At 38.1% G+C, this 20,350-nt stretch overlaps 1 protein-coding gene across 1 annotated transcript in view; it reads left to right on the top strand.

Annotated features, from left to right (window-relative positions):
* The window catches only part of cpne2 (copine II), a 39,204-nt gene that overhangs the window by 6,869 nt on the left and 11,985 nt on the right, over window positions 1–20,350 (top strand). Inside the window, exons 2-14 of the mRNA XM_058387718.1 lie at window positions 2,942–3,144; window positions 4,816–4,995; window positions 7,085–7,159; window positions 7,265–7,336; window positions 7,427–7,510; window positions 8,417–8,506; window positions 8,981–9,079; window positions 12,009–12,095; window positions 12,596–12,655; window positions 17,656–17,789; window positions 17,921–17,975; window positions 18,522–18,573; window positions 18,724–18,857. Of these exons, the coding sequence (XP_058243701.1) occupies window positions 2,971–3,144; window positions 4,816–4,995; window positions 7,085–7,159; window positions 7,265–7,336; window positions 7,427–7,510; window positions 8,417–8,506; window positions 8,981–9,079; window positions 12,009–12,095; window positions 12,596–12,655; window positions 17,656–17,789; window positions 17,921–17,975; window positions 18,522–18,573; window positions 18,724–18,857 (1,296 nt within the window). The 5' untranslated portion in view covers window positions 2,942–2,970. The remainder of the gene's footprint in view (window positions 1–2,941; window positions 3,145–4,815; window positions 4,996–7,084; window positions 7,160–7,264; window positions 7,337–7,426; window positions 7,511–8,416; window positions 8,507–8,980; window positions 9,080–12,008; window positions 12,096–12,595; window positions 12,656–17,655; window positions 17,790–17,920; window positions 17,976–18,521; window positions 18,574–18,723; window positions 18,858–20,350) is intronic.

The raw sequence follows: 20,350 nt of genomic DNA, 5'->3' as shown, positions 1-20,350 counted from the left end.
AACCATGGCTGTTTCTTTCTTCAGCTTATCAGTGTGTTTAGCTTCACTAAGCTGTCTGTTTAGTCATCCATCCATCTGCCTATGTGTGGACTGCGTCTCTGCTTGGATGATGTTATATTCAGTTTTGTCATCCTCCAACATTGATCTGCTATCTGTACTACCCATACCTAATTATCTGCACATGTACATCTTATTTATTGTACATATAAAATACTACAATTTGCAGTTTTCAGGATATTTCACAGTTTTATTGAGTCTCTCTGCCTCTAATCCAGGCTCCTGCTGTAAGGATCAAGTCATTGTTTTCTTTTATAGCTAATTGTCTCTGCTGAAATGAGATGCATTCCTATTCAGTTTCACAACTAATGGCCTTCAGGAAAACATGTTTGGTGACAAGACATATTTCTGTGTCACGATAGGAACAAAAAACAGTATACCATGATTTTTGGGTTGTAAAGTGTTTGTCATATACTTTACTATATATTAAAACACACCACTGAGACAGTTTTGACCTGTCAGTGTTATTGTACTGTGTTAATTTGGCCAACGTTTATGTCATTTCTTGTGGCTTTTCAGTGTTAAGATTTCTTAAAGAATCTAGTAAGCTTATCCATGGTACCTATTTTTTTTTGTTCAGAATTGTTACATAACATAATAAAAATTTTAGGGATCATTTGCACATTTCAGCCATCCAAAACATCAGTATTTTAAAGCCGCTAGTGTACATAAATCCTGCTATTGTCACCTTTTACCCCTATGTGGGGCAGTGGTATCTCAAGTGGTTAAGGCTCTGGGTTGTTGATTGGAAGATCGTGGTTCAAAACCCAGCACTACTAAGCTGCCACCACTTGCCCTGAGCAAGGCCCTTATCCCTTCCTGCTGTATCATGGCTGATCCTGCACTCTGACCTCAACCTCCAAAGTTGGGATATGTGAAGAAAGAATTTCACTGTGCTGTAATGTATATGTGATAAAAATATTCAGTACCTAGCCAATAGACTCTAGAATACAGCAACCATAGCAATCATTTTAGCTATGTGGTGAGAAATAAATTGATTTTTATAAATCAGTTCATCAAACTCCATTACAATGATCACTGGTGGCTCATGAAACCACAGCAACCCTGACCAGAATAAAACAGATCCTTAAGATGAATAAGCCTTTCTGCAAGCTTCATACCTGACCTGTTTGCCAGATCTAGTTCTGGACTAATGATTAGAAACTAGGACTGCCAGAAAAAAACTGTTATGCTCTTGAGCAAAGACCTTAACCCATAACATTTGTTTCTGAGTGAAATTGATCACTTATAAGCCAGACACCACAGGGGTATGAACTCAGGTTATATGCAGTGGATGTCACATTGAATATTATGCTTTATTTAATTACATATTCTTTAAAATGCACATATACTATATCTGAAGCAATTTGCTGTAGCATACCTCAAATTAATCACTACCATATTTTAGCACTTTCTTAGCAAAGTTCCTTAACATTTTGTATGTTCAGGTTAATAAAGTCATTTATTTATAACAGTTCTAGTTACTTTTTTTATCATAGATATCTTGCGTTTGGTTCCTTCCTTCTACCCTTCCATCTGTTTAATATGTTTCCCATTTTACTATGTGGTGAGTGGCCTCAAAGACAACACCATCTTATTATGTAGGTCACATTGGTAGGTAAACTTTGTTCTCTTTTTTTCTAGTTGGTGAGTGTTGGTGTCAGGGGGTTGTTCAAATAGTTTCTTTCAGTTCTTGTTGTGCTTAACACTGTTAAATAACCCTCTTTTTTTTGCTTTTGTATGTGTGCAGGTCTAAATGTAATTAGACACAGGTTTGAGATGTAACATGAAGTAACTGGATGAAACATGAATATTAATCAGCTGTATTTGTATTCTCTGTGTATGGTGGTCATAGCCTATTTGTGGTTAGTGACACTAACACAGAGAGAAATGCCATTGGTACATCAGTCTCTTAGCAACAGGAGCTCTTGCTGTGTTCCTCATGTCCTGCTATGACGTTCTTCTTCTTTCTTGCTATCTATATCTGTGTGTGTGTGTGTGTGTGAGAGTGACTGATTTGAGTAAGTGAGTGACAGTAAGAGAGACAAACAGAGAGAGAGAGAGAGTGAGAGAGAGAGAGAGAGAGAGAGAGAGAGAAAGAGAAAGTGAGAGAGATGGAGGGAGATTTTATTCTGGTTATGCAATGTGGTTAAAGCTGTAGAGAGTAACAGTTTTGTTAGAAATTCTGTCGATATACAAATGCTAGTAAAATCATATTTACCTTCTTGTGAAGTTGTTTTTTTAGCTAGCGAATGTTAATGGTGCATTTTGTTCTCCATTCTCTGTGTTCAGCTACGTATCTCACTTTAGCTGACCAGCTAGCTACTATGGGCTGTGTGAGCCTTTCTCCCAGCTAACTTTAGGTGTAAATCTTACACCTAGTGCTGTTAGCAATGACAGTCATGTTGATGTACAGTAAAGTTTTTTGTGCTCATAAAAATTCTGTGTCATGATGTCTATAACTGCATCATTCTTTTGTATATATGTTCACAGTCAACCGCTAATAACTAGTGTACTGATTAACAGTGCAGAGAAAAATACTATTTCTCTCACCCAGAGAGGGTATTATGCTGTCTTCATCCAGATCGCTGCAGTTACCATAACACATTAGCTGTGGAGTTTCTGAGCTAAAAGTATATGTGCTATTGAACTATTTTTTAAACAGAAGACTATTGCTGTTAATGATATAATCTGTTCGTACAGTTTGCAAACGAGGTATAAAAAAAAGGTCCAGCAAATTTAATGAAGGCAACTTGACAGATTTGATTTAGTATTCTCTGTATTCTATTAGTATTCTATTAGTATTTAGTATTCTCTGTATTCTATTCCTGTGTACTAATTACTTTCCCTCTGTGTGTGTGTTTGTGTGTGTGTGTGTGTGTAGGCTGTGGGAGAGGAGGCACACCAGCCTGCATGGCATACACAATGGGCTCGGGGCCCAATGCCGGCCCTGCCATTGGCCCTCAGCACTGTGTCACCAAAGTGGAGCTCTCTGTGTCCTGCTCCAACCTGCTGGACCGTGACGTCGCCTCTAAATCCGACCCATTCTGCGTGCTCTTCCAGGAAGTGGACAGTAACTGGGTGGAGGTGCGGCAGCACTGATGTGTCCACACTGTTCTTCAGTAGTACTGATGTGTAGTTTAGGGACCGGGGCAAAGACTAAGATTATATGTGAGAGTATCTGAAATCAGGTATAAAAGTGATGGACAAAATGAGATGTCTGCTATAAGAAAAGAAAAGAAATTGAACAAAATCGTATATAGAATGGAGGTTTTGGAGAGGGTGAATGGAATTCTGTGAGGGAGAGAGATATCAAGACAAACTAGGAAAGGTTTGTGGCGCATTACACTTAGTCAGTAAGTCTGAGAGAAACACTTTAAGAAGGAGCGGGTGCTCCGGGGGCCACAACATGAGTTAAAGAGAGTTGTGTGTCTTTGTGATTTGGAGTGGATCTCTACTAACCCACTAACAGTCAATAGTGCAAGCCTGAACATGAAATCAGTGCTTCTCAGCTCGCCGTAGTCATGGCAACAGCATGGAAACAAAAGGCGTATGCTTTTTAAGCAGAGATGCAGAGAGAGATAAAGGGGGAGTGTGGTAGGGGTTAGGGGAAATAACAAGGGAAAGTATTAGTCTCCAAAAAGCATTGTAGTAATATATTCTGAAATTGTTTTTCAGAAATGGGTTCATGGAGCAGTAACACGTTTCTTCCTTGTGTGTGTGTGTGTGTGTGTGTGTATGTGCATGTCCATGATGCACATTGATGAAAACTAGCTGGCACATAACTGAAAAATGTAACTTTGCTCTAGTTTCATATACAAAAAAGATTTTCATCTCAATCTCACAATAAAAATTGTTGTTATATAGTGAAATGGTTTTCTTTGTAGTAACTGTTTATAAAAAAGGTAAAATATGGAAATTCTACATACAGTCTTTACCACATTTAAAAATGTAAAAACAAAAAACGGTAAAAAATAATGTTATAAAATGTGGTGATAAAGATTTCATAGTGGAAAGAGAAGTTCTTATTGTTTATGGAAACAGAGAAAGAAAGCTATTCTTTAAAGCCAATGAAAGAAACTGTTGATTTGTTGTTTCCTGAAGAAAAGGAGGCACACACACACACACACTCACTCACACCACACACAGAGGGGTGGCAAGAAAATGTTTTTCCTCAGAACTGTACACACAGCATCACATCTCTGTCCATATGTTCAGTCCCATCTAGGGGTCTGCTTGGGTGTATACACATATGCAATTGTGTGTGTGAGTACGTTTGTGTGTTTCCATATTGCCTTGGACTGTTGGCAAGCATTTAGTCAATAAATAGTTGAACTCTGTCATTTATCTCTCCATCTCATTCCCTCTCTGTTTCTCTGCTTTTCCTTCCTTCCTTCCTCTATTTTTTTTTTATCTCTTCCGAACATTCCCTAAATGTCTAATGACCATAAATTGCACCATGTTGTGTCAGCTACACAAATTTGCCTCTTCTCAGAAATGCTGTCAGTCTGCTTGTTTTCTCTGCAAGTATGTTACTCTGCACCACAGAGCCTTAACAAAATGCAGTGGAAGAAAGCTGAGATCAATAGCAATCATATCCTTACCAAATGCAAACTGGCTGAAGCACAGCTTGTCTTATCTCCAAGGATAAGTGCTCCAAACTGCTGATGGGATTGTCTTCAGGAGATGAGCTAAGTAACTCTGTTTCTTGTTTATGTATGTGTGTGTCTGTCTGTGTGTGTGTGTGTGTGTCTGCAGCTGGGCCGAACAGAGACAGCGGTGAACAATCTGAATCCTGTGTTTGGAGTGAAGTTCCAGGTGGATTACCACTTTGAGGAGGTCCAGAAGCTGAAGTTTGCCATGTTTGATGAGGACAAGTGCAGCAGCCAGCTGTATGAGCACGACTTTTTGGGGGAGTTCATCTGCACATTGGGAGTGGTACAGCATCAGTTTTACATCTTCAGCATCCATTGCTTGTTGTATATCATATGAATTTGCTCAGATTATCAAGCAAATTTTAATATTACACAAAGATAATGCAAGTAAATACAAAATGCAGTTTTTAAATGATGATTTCATTTATTAATGGGAAAAAAAACTGTCCAAACCTGCATGGCACTACGTGAAAAATGAATTGCCCCCTCCTGTTAAATCATGAAAGAACCGATTAAGCACATTATTTTAGAAAGCTGAGTTAAATTTCACTAGACACACCCAGGCCTGATTACTGCCAGACCTGTTGAATCAAGAAATCACTTAAATAGAACTTGTCTGACAAAGTGAACTATGCTTAAAGAGCAACACATCATGCCATGATCTATATAAATTCAAGAACAGATGAGAAACAAAATAGTTGACATGTATCAGTCTGGAAAGGGATATAAAGCCATTTCTAAGGCTTTGGGACTCCAGCGAACCACGGTCAGAGCCATTATCCACAAATGGAGAAAACTTGGCACAGTGGTGAAACTTCCCAGGAGTGGCCGAAGACCCAAAGAGCGCAATGATGACTCATTCAGGAGGTCATAAAAGAACCCAGAACAAAATCTAAAAGATTGCAGGCCCCACATGCTTCAATTAAGGTCAGTGTTCATGATTCAACAATAAGAAAAAGACTGGGCAAAAAGGGCATCCATGGGAGAGTTCCAATGCAAAAGCAATTGCTGACCAAAAAGAACACAAAGGCTCATTTGCCAAAAAATATCTTGATTATCCCCCAAGACTTTTGGGCAAATATTTTGTGGACTGATGAGACAAAAGAACTTTTTGGAAGGTGTGTGTCCTGTTACATCTGGTGTAAAACCAACACAGCATTTCATAAAGAGAACATCATACCAACAGTCAAACGTGGTGGTAGTGTGATAGTCTGGGGCTGATTTGCAGCTTCAGGACCTGGACGACTTGCCATAATTGATGGAACCATGAATTCTGCACTCTATCAGAAAATCCTGAAGGAGAATGTCTAGCCGTCAGTTTGTGACCTTAAGCTCAAGCGCACTTGGGTTATGCATCAGGACAATGATCCCAAACACACCAGCAAGTCCACCTCTGAATGGCTCAAGAAAAACAAAATGAAGGTTTTGGAGTGGCCAAGTCGAAGTCCAGACTTAAATCCGATTGAGATGCTGTGGCATGACCTTAAACAGTCCATTCATGCTCGAAAACCCTCTGATGTGGCTGAATTAAAACAATTCAGCAAAGAAGAATGGGCCAAAATTCCTCCACAGCGATGTTGTTGTTGCTGCAAAGGGTGGCACAACCAGTTATTAGATTTAGGGGGCAATTACTTTTTCATGTAGTGCCAAGCAGGTTTGGACAGCTTTTTTCCCTTAATAAATGAAATCATTATTTAAAAATTGCATTTTGTATTTACTTGCATTATCTTTGTGTAATATTAAAATTAGCTTGATGATCTGAATCTTTTAAGTGTGACAAATATGCAAAAAATAAAAAATTTAAAAACAGGAAGGGGGCAAAAACCTTCTCATAGCACTGTATATATATATATATATATATGTATATATATGTAACTCGATGTATATATATATATATAAATATATATATATATATATATATATATATATATATATATATATATATATATATGTATATATATAATTTATTTGTATTATTTGTATTATTTTATTTTATTTTTTTAAGCGACTGGCAGGTGTTAGTCCTTATTGGCAGAGAGATGTTCAGAGAGTGGCCTAAATATATTCTGTCTTAACAAGCAAAATAAACATTTTAAATAGCCGAACATTGTAAACAGCTGAGTGTTAATTGGACATGGGGTTACAAAAATACAAATCATTTTCAGTCAGTTAGCAACATGATGCATCATGTAGGAATAGATCCAGCCATCTCTGCGCACCATGCTTTAAGTAATCATTAGCTAATGAGCCAGCATTGATTTTGGTAACTCTCGTTTGCAATCAAAGCCACAGTGATGACCTTTGGCTGATTAAAGAGCTCTTTATCCATCTTCTTCTGAGCTTATTTAACTAGCATGTCTTGCACCACACAGATTGTGTCCAATAAGAAACTTCATCGGCCTCTTATCTTGGCCAACGGCAAACCGGCAGGAAAGGGAGCCATCACAGTAAGACCTAAAGTCCAACCCTAAAGTCCTAAAGTCACCAGTTTACTGTAGCAATACAGTTTGTGTATTTAACAGAATCACATTAAATTTGCATATTTATTCTAGATAACAGCCCAAGAGTTATCAGACAACAGAATAATTACCCTGTCCATGTGTGGAAGAAAGCTGGATAAAAAAGTAAGACATGCTCAAAACTCTTTTTCTTAGACTTATAGAACTAAAATAATGTTATTCATTTTACTGATATGTTTCTACTCTGGATACCAGGATTTCTTTGGTAAATCAGACCCTTACCTGGAGTTCCACAAACAAGGAGAGGATGGAAAATGGATGCTGGTCCACAGAACAGAGGTACAGCACAGACTGTATATTTATTCTCTTTCACTGTTACCCCAAGGAAATATGTACTGACCAGAAAGAGAGTTAAAACTTCTAGATTAAATTCTTAACAGTATTCCTGATGAAGCTATGCACAGACAGTTTCATTCAGAGCCACCGGGAAGCTTTTCTCCAAAAAAAAGTTCATAGTAATCATAATCAGAGCACATAGTGCCATCTAACTTATAGCTTAGGGAAACACATCAATATACAATACATTGGGAATAATAAAAATTATTTTTTAATAAAGAAATGACTTTATACATAGACATAAACTTCAGTATTGACAATTTCATCCTTCATCAAACTGGCAAAAGTAGAAAAACTACACTATATTGCCAAAAGTTTTGGAACATCTGCCTTTAAATGCACATGAATTTAATATGGAGTTGGCCCGCACCTTGCAGCTATAACAGCTCCAAGTCTTGTGGGAAGGCTCACAGTCTCCGCTCTAATTCATCTCAAAGGTGTTCAGGACTCAGTCAAGTTCCTCTTCACCAAACTCACTTACTCATGTCTTTATGGACCTTGCTTTGTGCACTGGTGTGCAGTCATGTTGGAACGAGAAGGGGTCATCCCCAAACTGTTCCCACAAAGTTGGGAGCATGAAATTGTCCAAAATGTCTTGGTGAAAGTTCCATTCACTGGAACTAAGGGGCCAAGCCCAACTCCTGAAAAACAACACCTGAATTCAATGATTTGGGTGTCCCAAAACTTTTGGCAATATAGTGTATTTATTCAGTCATCATTTGATCCAAGCTCCAGACTTTTTATCAGTGTAATTTACATTCACTATTGACAGTTACTTGATACATACCGTCTGTCTATGAACATCTAGTTCTGTCATAAAATAGTATTTGTGTATCTGCTGTGTGGCAGGTGATTAAGAACACTCTGGACCCTGTATGGAAGTCGTTCACTGTGCCACTGATTTCTCTCTGCAATGGTGATGTGGACAGAAACATCAAAGTAGGTCTTATTTCCATGTACTGTAAATGATAACCTGGTGGTAGAAAATAAGACACTGCTAGAAACGTCACCCATTAGAAAATCTTCTGTAGTCTTTTTGACTCCAATCCATGTCCAAAAGTATTCCTTGCCCTAAAATGTTACTTACTACTGACTAATGGGTTCATGGAAAACAAAACAGACGTTATCTTGGTGTATTTTTTCTGTTGGGTGTTACTGGCTGCAGTTACTGGCAGGTATTTTCCTGGAAAAATGTCAGGGGTATCTGCTTTTAACTTCTCTACTGATGTTTGCTTAAGTCGTTACCCACGAATGGTGACAAAAGTCTTATTGTTAAAAGTTTTATTGGTTCTAGTTAACTGATCAGAATGCGTTTAAAGAGCAGTTTGGAAAAACAGCAGTGATTTGTGTTTATATTAGTCCAGTCTTGAGCACATCTGAGCCTCGACTCTGAGGAAGCGTTTATTTTTTCAGGTGATATGCTATGATTATGATAACGATGGAGGTCATGACTTCATTGGAGAATTTCTGACCACAGTAACCAAGATGAGTGAAGCACAGAACTCAGTAGAGGTGAGCTGAACTTAAAGTATTACACACTTTCTCAGAAATAACCACAAACAGAGCTCACTGTGGATCTTTTGAAAAAATCTTTATGCACTTGGAATTAAAACTATACAAATGAAAGGCTTTGAATATTACATTAAGAAGCTTAAAATATTAGATTTCATTTCAGAGTTAATACACTGCATTTTTTTTTTTTAAAAATCACAGCATCTCTTTGGGCACATAATTAATGTAAGGTAGTTATAGAGACGTTAACATTACTTCTGATATGCTACAATTATCTTTAAATTATACGCATCATTTAGGATACTGTAGCTTAATGGGGGGAAAACTGTATAGAAATAAACAATATACTCACAAATAAAAAATAAACCCCTGTTAAAAAGCAGAGGAAGCTGCTTTCCTTTCCTCTAAAACATATTTTGTTAAAATTAGATTATTATATATAAATATTATTATTATATATTAGTAATACAATGAATCATTGGAGATCATCACTGGAGATTTTTTAATACAAATGAAACATACAGCTGTTAACCTGAATAATGTAATGCATATGGAAAAAATAAACATAAGCAGTTAAAATACCATAAAAACAATTATAACAGTTACAATAAGCATTCACACAGTGGGCAGGCTGGAGGAGGGGCCCTTTCCATGAAAACATGCTATTTGTGAAATGTCATTGGACATGAACATGTAATCTTATACTGCCATAAGATATGACCAAATATTAACTTTCAGACCTTGTTCCCTTTCTGCATGTGGTGAGATATGTGGACTACATACAAAGAAATGCACCTAATACACACTGTGTGATATGATATACCTATCCCGTATGATATGATGCAGGATCAGCAATGCTTTGGGGCTGTTTTATATCTAGTGGTGCAGGGGATCATCATTTCCATTTAAATTCTTCGGTGTGGAAGAATTACAGTAGACATAGAAACGTCCAAACCTAAAGGAAAGAAATTGGATTGAAATGTTATGTGTGGCCGATCCAGTATCATGACATTAACCAAAGCGGTTCAGTGGATAAAGAGACATGATAGTGAAATAGATAGATTTTTCTGCAAAAAACCTGTAAATGTTTTATAGAATTATAAATTAATAAACAACTACAGTAACATAGTTGGCTAAAATAAACAGAGCTGTGTTTATAAAAGGAAATGTACATTTATTAAAAGTAAGTAAATTCAGTAAATTTAATATTTAGTAAATCCAGCTAATACAGTTGATTCCTAATATTATTCTGTGTTATATTTATTTGTAATTTGTATTTGTTTTACTTTTCCTAAGCATTATAGCTCATTTCCTCTCATTAGTGTTTTAATATTCAGTATATCATAACTGTATTTTAGTATTTTGTTCTTAAATTCTGTTACAGCAGTGAAAACGTCTATACAGGTACAGTACTGGCTTACCATGATGACGAAGGATACCTGCAGGCATCCTGTTAAAGCTTCCAGCAGCAATTCATTTCTACTCACACCAGAGTCATTACTTTCATAATGCACATGCACAGAGAAGGAAATATCTTTTCTCTTGGGTTTGTTGCTCTCATTCCTCTAGACATTGTGGGAACAGTGACTGTGCTTCATTATCTGGCATAATGAAGCTGAAAGAAAGTGCGAATGAGCAGAGATGCACTCAAATGTGGAGAGTGTGACAGACTAAGTGGGAGAGATAGGAAAGAATGAGAGCAGGAATTAGAAAGAATGAGAGAGACAGAGAGAGAGTAACGGCTTCTTTTTTTGGAGATGTAAATCACTCTTGTTTAACTGCCACCTTGTTTGCAGAAACAAGCATGGTGTGTTGCCTGTTCTAAGTGAGTCTGTGTGTTCTTACAGGAAACAAGTAGCTACAACCACAGCTTGACCTTTTGCTGTTCGCAGCCACCTGCTATACGTCTAGGGTTTACATTATTTCTGAAATGGAGATAATCTTATCTTCAGTTCTATTAACCCTAGACTTTGGAACAATGACTACTTTGTCCTCTTTCAAAACACCTTTTCTGCTTACACCCCCACCCCATTTTAGCCCTGCCACCATGTTCTACTTTCTATCATCATTATTATAATTATACCACAGCGACGCTGAATGCTCTATTCTCTCTATTAGACGGAAGGTGTTTTACTTTTCTATAACAGCATGGCTATGACAATACTTCTAGCTGCAAAGTTTATATTAATGCATTATCCTTTCTATATTAACAACTTGCACAGGGACTTGTGTAGTGGAAGCATCAGATAGAATGTAACAGTAACCATATCAGCTGTTGGTGGTGTTTTTGTATAGAGCATTTTGGAAGTAGTCTTTAAGTAGTCCACTCTTACCTCTTACAATTGTCCAGAAATAAAGCTGTAATTTTTTTAATGTTTCCGCCTTCTGAAAGACTTTAAGCTTTGACAAGCTGCTTTTTTGTCATAATTAACTTCAAGAGAGGAAAAAAGATTTGAAGAAGCTGTTTTAATATAGTTTATAGTAGGAGGATATAATATATGAAGATACAGTAGGAAATATGTTTCATGGCCATTCCATAATTTAGCCAAAACTATCATATATTGTAATTAATAGAAAAGTGCTGTGTTATAAGGGGAATAAACCACTGTGCCGTTATTGGAAACAGCTTTGTGGTGGAAATAAATGAATTTTCTATAACAGCATGTCCTGTTTTATGTTTTATTCTTTACTAATCTCAGCACTGTACTACTATGACTCAACACAGGAAACCCTAAAGGTTGTTATTACTGACAACAAACCTTTACCAGTCAAGAAGATACTCATCAATAATACAATTGTACCCCAAAGACAGAGCCTCCTGAAGGCATTCATCTGACTGAATGACACAGATGCTATCTACTTGTGAACAGGAGAAACATTTGCGCTCATGAGTATTCCTCCTATATAATGTTATCAACTCTGTTTGCAGGTGGAGTTTGAATGCATCAATCCTAAGAAACAGAAGAAGAAAAAGAACTACAAGAACTCTGGATTCATCATTTTGAAGTCCTGCAAGGTGAAGAAGTGCCCTCACTCCCATACCAGTTCACCAGCTCTAGAATTAAGCAGTTAAAATAAATGCACTACAAAGCTGACATTACATTTAAGCATTAAAGAATTTATCATACTCCTTACAGGTCTGCTTATGTAACTTTTTTTATTTATTTTTATTATGCTAGCAATAATTAGGGCTTTGTAGTTCTGTAGGCAGAGATTAACATAATGCCTCTTACTCCTCTGGTAAATAACACATAGTATTAATATCAGCACAAGGCACCTGTTACTCCTGAGCCACCAGTAGTGAGCGGAATTGCTCCTGCACATGAGTTGAGCCAAGTGGTAAAAGGACTCAGTTATTTGCCGTAATGAGGAGTTCAGCTTGTATGACCCTGTACACATACAGGGATGCTACATGATAAAGGCACCTCTATTAGTTTGCTCTTGTGTTGCTCAAAACACAAGGATGCTTTGTGAAGAAGTGTGTGGCTGACCGCGTGTTTGTTTGATGCTCCTCAGATTACGAGGGATTACTCATTCTTGGACTACATCCTGGGCGGCTGTCAGCTTATGTTCACTGTGAGTTTGCCCCAGTTTCCTTTTTAGTAGAAGGTAAAATCAGTACGTAGCTTTTGTCCATTCTTTCTTTTTAAAGGTAGATGTTAAACAATAAAGTAAAATTTGTAATACTGTTTATTGCATGAATTTACAGTATGCATTACATTTAACCTGTTCTTTCCTTCTCTAATATACACACTGATATCATATTGATACTGTGTCAGATATTAAGTGCTTACTGAGACCAACAAGAGCATCGTGGTACTTGTTTATATTGCTGATGTGAGTTGCTAGAAATGAGATTATCTTGAACGGAGTCCATAAAGATGGCTGACTGGCAAAGTCTCAGTGCTTGCATTGTTGTTTTTTAATGATTATACATGCTGATGCTGTTCTGTATACTCAGGTCTTCTGCGCATGTGCTCTCTATTAAAGATAATGTTTAAACACCATAATATGTTTTATCAGATTACTTGTATGGTATTGGTATTTTGCCAGAGCACAATTTGCTTTTATAGTTTTCATGATTTAATCATTTTTATGATTTGATCATCATGAAATGCACGATATGGCTGAAAGTATGAGGACACCTGATCATCTCACCCATATGTGGGCCTTTCTCAATAGTACGTCTTTGGCAAATTCTCAATAGAATGTACACTGATCAGGCATAACATTATGACCACCTGCCTAATATTGTGTTGGTCCCCCTTTTGCCGCCAAAACAGCCCTGACCCATCGAGGCATGGACTCCTCTAGATCCCTGAAGGTTTGCTGTGGTATCTGGCACCAAGATGTTAGCAGCAGATCCTTTAAGTGCTGTAAATTGCGAGGTGGGGCCCAGGACTTAAAGAATACTTACAGGACTTACAGTCTTGATAGATACTGACCACTGCAGACCAGGAACACCCCACAAAAGCTGCAGTTTTGGAGATGCTCTGATCCAGTCGTCTAGCCATCACAATTTGGCCCTTTGTCAAACTCGCTCAAATCCTTACGCTTGCCCATTTTTCCTGCTTCTAACACATCAGCTTTAAGGAAAAAATGTTCACTTACTGTCTAATATATCCCACCCACTAACAGGTGCAATGATGAGGAGATAATCAGTGTTATTTACTTCGCCTGTCACTGCTCATAATGTTATGCCTGACCAGTGTAGATTTCCCAAACCTGTTCCACCATGACAATGCACAGAGTGAGGACATGGTTTGTCAAAGTTAGAGTGGAAGAAGCGCACAGAGCACTAACCTTAACCCCACTGAACACCTTTGGGATGCACTTGAATGTGACTGTGTACTAGGCCGCATCACCCAATATCACTGTCCAACTTTGCTAATACTCTTGGGGCTGAATAAGCACAAATACCCACAGTCACACTCCAAAGCAAGAAGGTATCTTATTTTTCACATAAAAAATAAGTCATTTTTTATCCCATGAGGATGGGAGGGAGGATGTGGGCTCTTCCAGTAAACTAGGACGAGATGCCTTGCCAAGAGTGGCAAAAAAGCCACCAGGTCAAAAAATAGGCTGGCTGCAATAGACTTATGGGCAGAACACCACAGAGCCTAGTTATAGCTCTAGGGAAGATATCTACAGAAGTACTGGATGACAAAGAATTCATGATAGACATCCAGACAGGGGACTGTGCAAGGCAGGTCCAAAACAGGTGATGTTACAGAAAAAAAGAAGAAAAGTCAATGGTACAGTTACTGGATGTCAAAGGTATCCATATTTCAGGCTATATCTCTCTATCTGTCTTTGCATAATTAGCTTTCTTCACTGAAGTTACCTTAAACATCAGTGATGTTGATCTTTCTTGTAAGTTTCAATACCGTTTCTTAATACATCAGCAATGTGTTGTATACATAAATACACAAATACATAGTATGAGACAAATGTGTTTATGTGATTAAACCGATAATATTAGATGTCCTAAACCGTGTCCACTCTTGTGCATTATACAATATTTACATTTTTTTGCATCTACCATATCCATCTCGGCTCTTAGGGTGGTGAAGCTCCTCTACTTTCTTTCTGTTTTGTGTCTAAGTGAAGAGCCTCTGCTCATGGTTCTTTATGTAGATCGGTCAAATGACACAGAAAGTGAGTGAAAGGCATGGGTTGCTATAGTGATGGCACTGAAAGGGCTCTGACAAGAGAGAGATTCTGAGAGCTCCAGGAAGGTATGATGAACGCTGCGCTGCTGTGCCTTCATCATGTGTAACCTTTAAAAGCCTCAATACACCACAAATGGACTGATGTTCTGCTCATGATTACAAGCATTCTTGGCTGTACTTCCAAGGCTACACTGGCCAAGAACTGTGATAATGTCCCTTTTGTTTTTGTTGCTTTGCAATATGCTATTTTCCTTGGAAAATAAAACGGTGTAGAAAAAATAGGTAACATTGATTCACGTGTTATAAATCAGTTATTAAATCCATTCTCCTGAGTTCTCCTAATCTGCTCATTTGTTGGGGGTGGGGAAAGGAGGAAGAAAAGGGAGGGAAGGATGGAAAAGGAAAGAAAAAAAGGGAGAGAAGTTAGGAAAATGAGGTGAAGAAAGGGGGAGGGAAAGATGTATGGAAAATGAAGGAAAGAAAAGGAATGAAAAAAAGGAAGAAAATGGGAATAAAAGAGAGGGAATGAAGGATGAAATAGGGGGAAGAGAAGGTCAAGAAAGCAAGGTTGGAAGGGGTAGGGGAAGTTCAACACAAGGAAGGAAGGAAGGAAGGAAGGAAGGAAGGAAGGAAGGAAGGAAGGAAGGAAGGAAGGAAGGAAGGAAGGAAGGAAGGAAGGAAGGAAGGAAGGAAGGAAGGAAGGAAGGAAGGAAGGAAGGAAGGAAGGAAGGAAGGAAGGAAGGAAGGAAGGAAGGAAGGAAGGAAGGAAGGTTAGTTGGTTAGTCGAAATGAAAACAAACTAATGATGTGTGGTTGGTCTTACTCTGGGTAAAAAGGAATGTATAGGCAGGGATATTTGGTCTACTACAGTGTAAGCATAGTCTGTAACAGTACAAGAGTGCACTAAGCTTGGTAATAGAGCTGTTAACCAGCGCATCATCACTTTCAGCAGCACTGGAAGAGCAAAGATCACAGGTCAGCAGTAGCCAAGCAGACTGTGGGAGCAGGAACAGAACATCTACATGCGTGGGCATTCAGGCAGTGTAGGTGATGGAAAAAAAGAAATGCAGTGCATGATGGTCTGGTAGGCAATGGTCTGAAGAGAAGCTGAAGTGCATCAGATTATTAAACAAACAGATACCTTTCAATATGTGTGGTTAGAATTATTAACAAAAAGATGTCCATAGGACTGATGTTGTAGATGATGTAATAAAAATGAAAGACTCAGACATAGCAAAATGATGATGTTTAGCACAATTATCATGTGTCTGTGACAAGAGTTTCTAATTCAGAACATTTGCTGTAATTATTTTGGTTGCTGTTAGTAAAATATCTGCTTAGAGGAGAACTCTGTAGACATGGTCTGTACCAACAGACGTATTTGCTGAAAATGCTTCACTTTTTGCATTAGCTGGTTCTGGATTCTGAACTTCTACCCGATTGTTCATGTGTAAAATTCATCTATTATACCTTTCCCCCTAAAATTTAGATTCAATTAAATCTGAGAGTTTTGAGTTCTCCAAGGCCTTGGTGCCACACAGTGTTTTTACTGAAGCCTCACTTTCATCCAGATTAAGTGCAGCTAAAATCAGATGTCCAATATCTAACCGTGCCTGGAGATTTGCACTTATTCACTGTAGTTTGATTATATATTTATGTTTTCTATGACAAAAACATGTCTCGTATAGTGACAGGAAAGTGTCAGAGACATGTGGGTCACACGTTGCAGCCCTTTTTTCACTGCTGCACTGCGTGCACTTGGAGGACCAACCATGACCTGTTCACCCGCAGGCCAGCACACAAAATGGCACCCTCATTGTGTCAATCTCTATTACCATCTCTCCCTATATCTCTTTTCTTACCTTTACTTATCTCTGTCTATCCCCTTGTGTTTTTGAACGAACATTAGCATCTAAATTGGGAATCAGGATTATTTAACACAATTAATCTATAAAATGTATCTACTGGGCTTAATCATTTTACATATTATAGTCCTAGCCTCCTTAGAAAGTGACTGCTCATTATTTGTTAATTTATCCTTAATTAATGGAGGGTTACTATTTTCAGTGCTAAATAAAAAAAAGTAGAGCATAATTATATAAACAAAGAAGTAAACAGATGAATAAATTGTGGAGCTTGTGACTTAATACCCCACAGTAAAAAAAATCACATTAAATGATCTATCTATCTATCTATCTATCTATCTATCTATCTATCTATCTATCTATCTATCTATCTATCTATCTATCTATCTATCTATCTATCTATCTATCTGTCTGTCTGTCTGTCTGTCTGTCTGTCTGTCTGTCTGTCTATCTATCTCCCTTCTCTCCATAAATTTCTCTTTGTCTCACCATCTCTTTGTTCCTCTCTCGTCTGTCCTCCCCTCCTCTCCTCTTCACCTGACAGGCTAGCAGTAGAGCCTCTGGAGTGATGCTGATGTTGGTACTGTAAGTAGGTGTGTAGTGTGGATCGTGACGGCTCGGGTTTGCACTCCACTCACAGTGGGTTGATAAACACTGCCTGAGGACAGAGTTGTCAGAGCTCAGCTTGAGAAGCGCTTACTTGTAAACCTCCTTTAACAAAGACAGCACCGCCTGTGGCTGAGAGCATTTGATCTAGCTCCAACTAAAGGAGGCTCACGCAGCAATGCTGTCTGTATGTGTGTTTGTGTGTGTGCACGTGTGTGTGCGTGCGTGTACAGTAATCCAGCCCAGTCAGGCTGATAATGAATTGTTGCCCAATGTGTTTAATATACAATAGTTATAACCGTAATACAGGATGAGCTCCCAGAGTGCATGTAATACATTTCATTTCTGAAATATGTTCATGAATGAACATCTTTGATTATGGTTAATTTGAGATGTTTAATAAATATTTGTATGTATGTGTGTGTACCACTAGGTTGGCATTGACTTCACAGCTTCAAACGGGAACCCCAGGGAGCCGTCCTCATTACACTACATCAACCCAATGGGCAGCAACGAGTATCTCTCTGCCATCTGGGCTGTGGGACAGATCATACAGGACTATGACTCGTAAGTGCCTGTGCTTCCACGAAATCCTTTCCAAGAAGTGTTTCACTGAGTTTCAATGAGTATTGTCAATTGTTCATTAGTTAGACATTGTTGGGGTTGGTAGACATATGGTGACTATTTTCTATCCACAGAGACAAAATGTTTCCTGCACTTGGATTTGGTGCTCAGCTCCCGCCTGACTGGAAGGTGCGAAAGTGTCTGAGTGCGTGTGTGTGTGTGTGTGTGTGTTTGTGTTGTTTTACTCATGTGAGAGTGAATTTGTATGCTTTGGTCTTGGCACCAGCTTAGAGATGGAATTAAGGTGAGAGAGGGAAAATTGAATGGCAGGCGAGTTTTGGGGAAGCTTGATGTGAATTCAGAAATGGCAGAAATGGAGCGATGAACAAAATGTGTAATACATGCATATCCCAGTGATTATGCAACTGTCATCCCATCTGGGTTGCCATGGCACTGGAGTGATGAAAAAGACAAGCGAGAGAGAGAAAGTGAAGAGTGAAATAGAGGCATGTGTTGTGTTGTGTTTTTTTTTTTTTTCTAGGAGAATTCTAGATGATGAAAACACAGATTCATTCCATAACGTAAGAAGAAAAAGGCCATCTAGTCTAAATGAGGAACTAGAGTATTTTAATCAAGATTTTAATTGCAAATTAATATACATTAGCTGTTAAAAGCACTTAAAGTGATCATGCTGTTATAATGTAAAATGTAATTGTTTGTCTGCTAACATTACAGGTGTCCCATGAATTTGCTATCAACTTTGACCCCACCAATCCATTTTGTGGAGGTGAGGCAATCCTTTATTACTGGTAAAAATTTGGTAATGCATTTTTTATGCCCCAGATCAGGACATGAGAACTGGTGAATTCCTAATATTCTAATCTTGTTTATGTTTATGTAATAAGAGGTAATGGCTCAGCGTTTGTCTTGTCTGTAGGTGTTGAGGGCATCGTTCAGGCGTATTCCACCTGTTTACCGCACCTTCGTTTTTATGGCCCAACTAACTTCGCCCCTATAATCAACCACGTGGCACGCTTTGCCTCACAGGCCCTGCAACAGGACACAGCAGCGGTGAGAGCAACATTTTGCAACATTCTTAAACAGCATCATGGAACACAAGTTGTTTCACAGTTTGCTACTATTACTATATAATTTATTATTTCCATTACTTTTGACTAGCTTAGTACAATGAGACCTTTATTTATTTCAGCTTAAAACACTTTTTTGGCACCTGTAGTTTCCTCATAATTATCATCATGGTTACTGCTGCACATGCATAAAAGGAGTCTTTTACAGTAGCATGACAAAGTATGTGTATGATGTAAATGTTCTTCAGTAGTTAATTGCTTTCATGGAATCCTATTACGTATCTTATCTTGGCATCAGAACTCCTGCCCTTTTTCAGAAGATGAGCAGAAACTGCAATGGGATCCACACCCACCTTCTGTAAATCCCTTCAGAAACCGTTTCCACCCGCCTCTGCTGGTGGAACAGTGTTTTTCTTTGTGTTGCTCCAAGCACTGCCAAGTGGGTCTGTGAAAAGTGGGCAGTGTGTTGGGTGACTGCGACATGTGCAGAAATGTGTAACCAAACTTTGAGAGCAGAGCAGAGCCTAATGAAAACAATGTGGCTCTGTTGATCCAGCTAGAGCCTCGGCTTCTCACTGGTCAAACTCGGCTTACTGTGCGGGCTGAGTCAATGTGTGCACTGTCAGCTTCAGCTTTACTAGAGGAAGCTGGTAAATTCATCCTGTAATATACACAAGGGCTTATGTATGTGCAGTAAAGAATGGCCTCTTTGACAGTCTCTTTACTTAATCTTTGCTTAAACTAGTGCAGCATGGTTTGTTGTGAAAGCGATTTGCTATTACAGGCTTGTTCTTTGTCCGTCTGGATATTGTACTTGAAATCGTAGGTTATGGACTGTACAGTATATTACAAAAGTAATGCACCTAAAAAACTAAGCTGCTCAGGGGATTCTTGGCCATTTATCAATTTTTAATAAATTTTTAGCATTACTCCTAATTTAATCCTAGCTGGGGTTTTTTGTGAATTAGATCAGCATAATTATTTTTATATAATTTATTTATTTATTTATTTATTTATTTATTTATTTATTTATTTATTTATTCATCATTTAAAAATTATATATGCTAGATGTGCCATTTTATTTTTGACATGAAGCCTAAAGGTGTGTCAAGAAAATATCAGCCTGAGAAGGATTTAATCAGAGACGTGGCAAAAACACGAGGTCTGTCATAATAAACTGTCTGGTCCGTTGTTAGGAAACAAGCATAGACTCCTGAGCTTATGGCAAAAAAAAAAAAAACAAAAGAAAAAAACAACTTGTTAGACAACAGTATCTAATTGTCAGGTGGCAGAAACAGCTGCTAATGCTTTTATTAAAGATGGTAAATAGCAGAATGATCCAGAAAACACTTCAACAACAGTCAAAAAACACGCCGAATGTGATTTACAAACAGGATATGTAAGACGCAGACAAAATCATAAAAATAGGGAAACAAAATACATCAAAAACCAGAAGCATAAAATTGTCAAGAAGGC

The sequence above is a fragment of the Hemibagrus wyckioides genome, linkage group LG04 (assembly GCF_019097595.1).
Source record: "Hemibagrus wyckioides isolate EC202008001 linkage group LG04, SWU_Hwy_1.0, whole genome shotgun sequence".
Taxonomy (NCBI): Eukaryota; Metazoa; Chordata; class Actinopteri; order Siluriformes; family Bagridae; genus Hemibagrus; species Hemibagrus wyckioides.
Note: the sequence above shows the minus strand (reverse complement) of the source record. Positions and strands in the feature narration are given on the sequence as shown.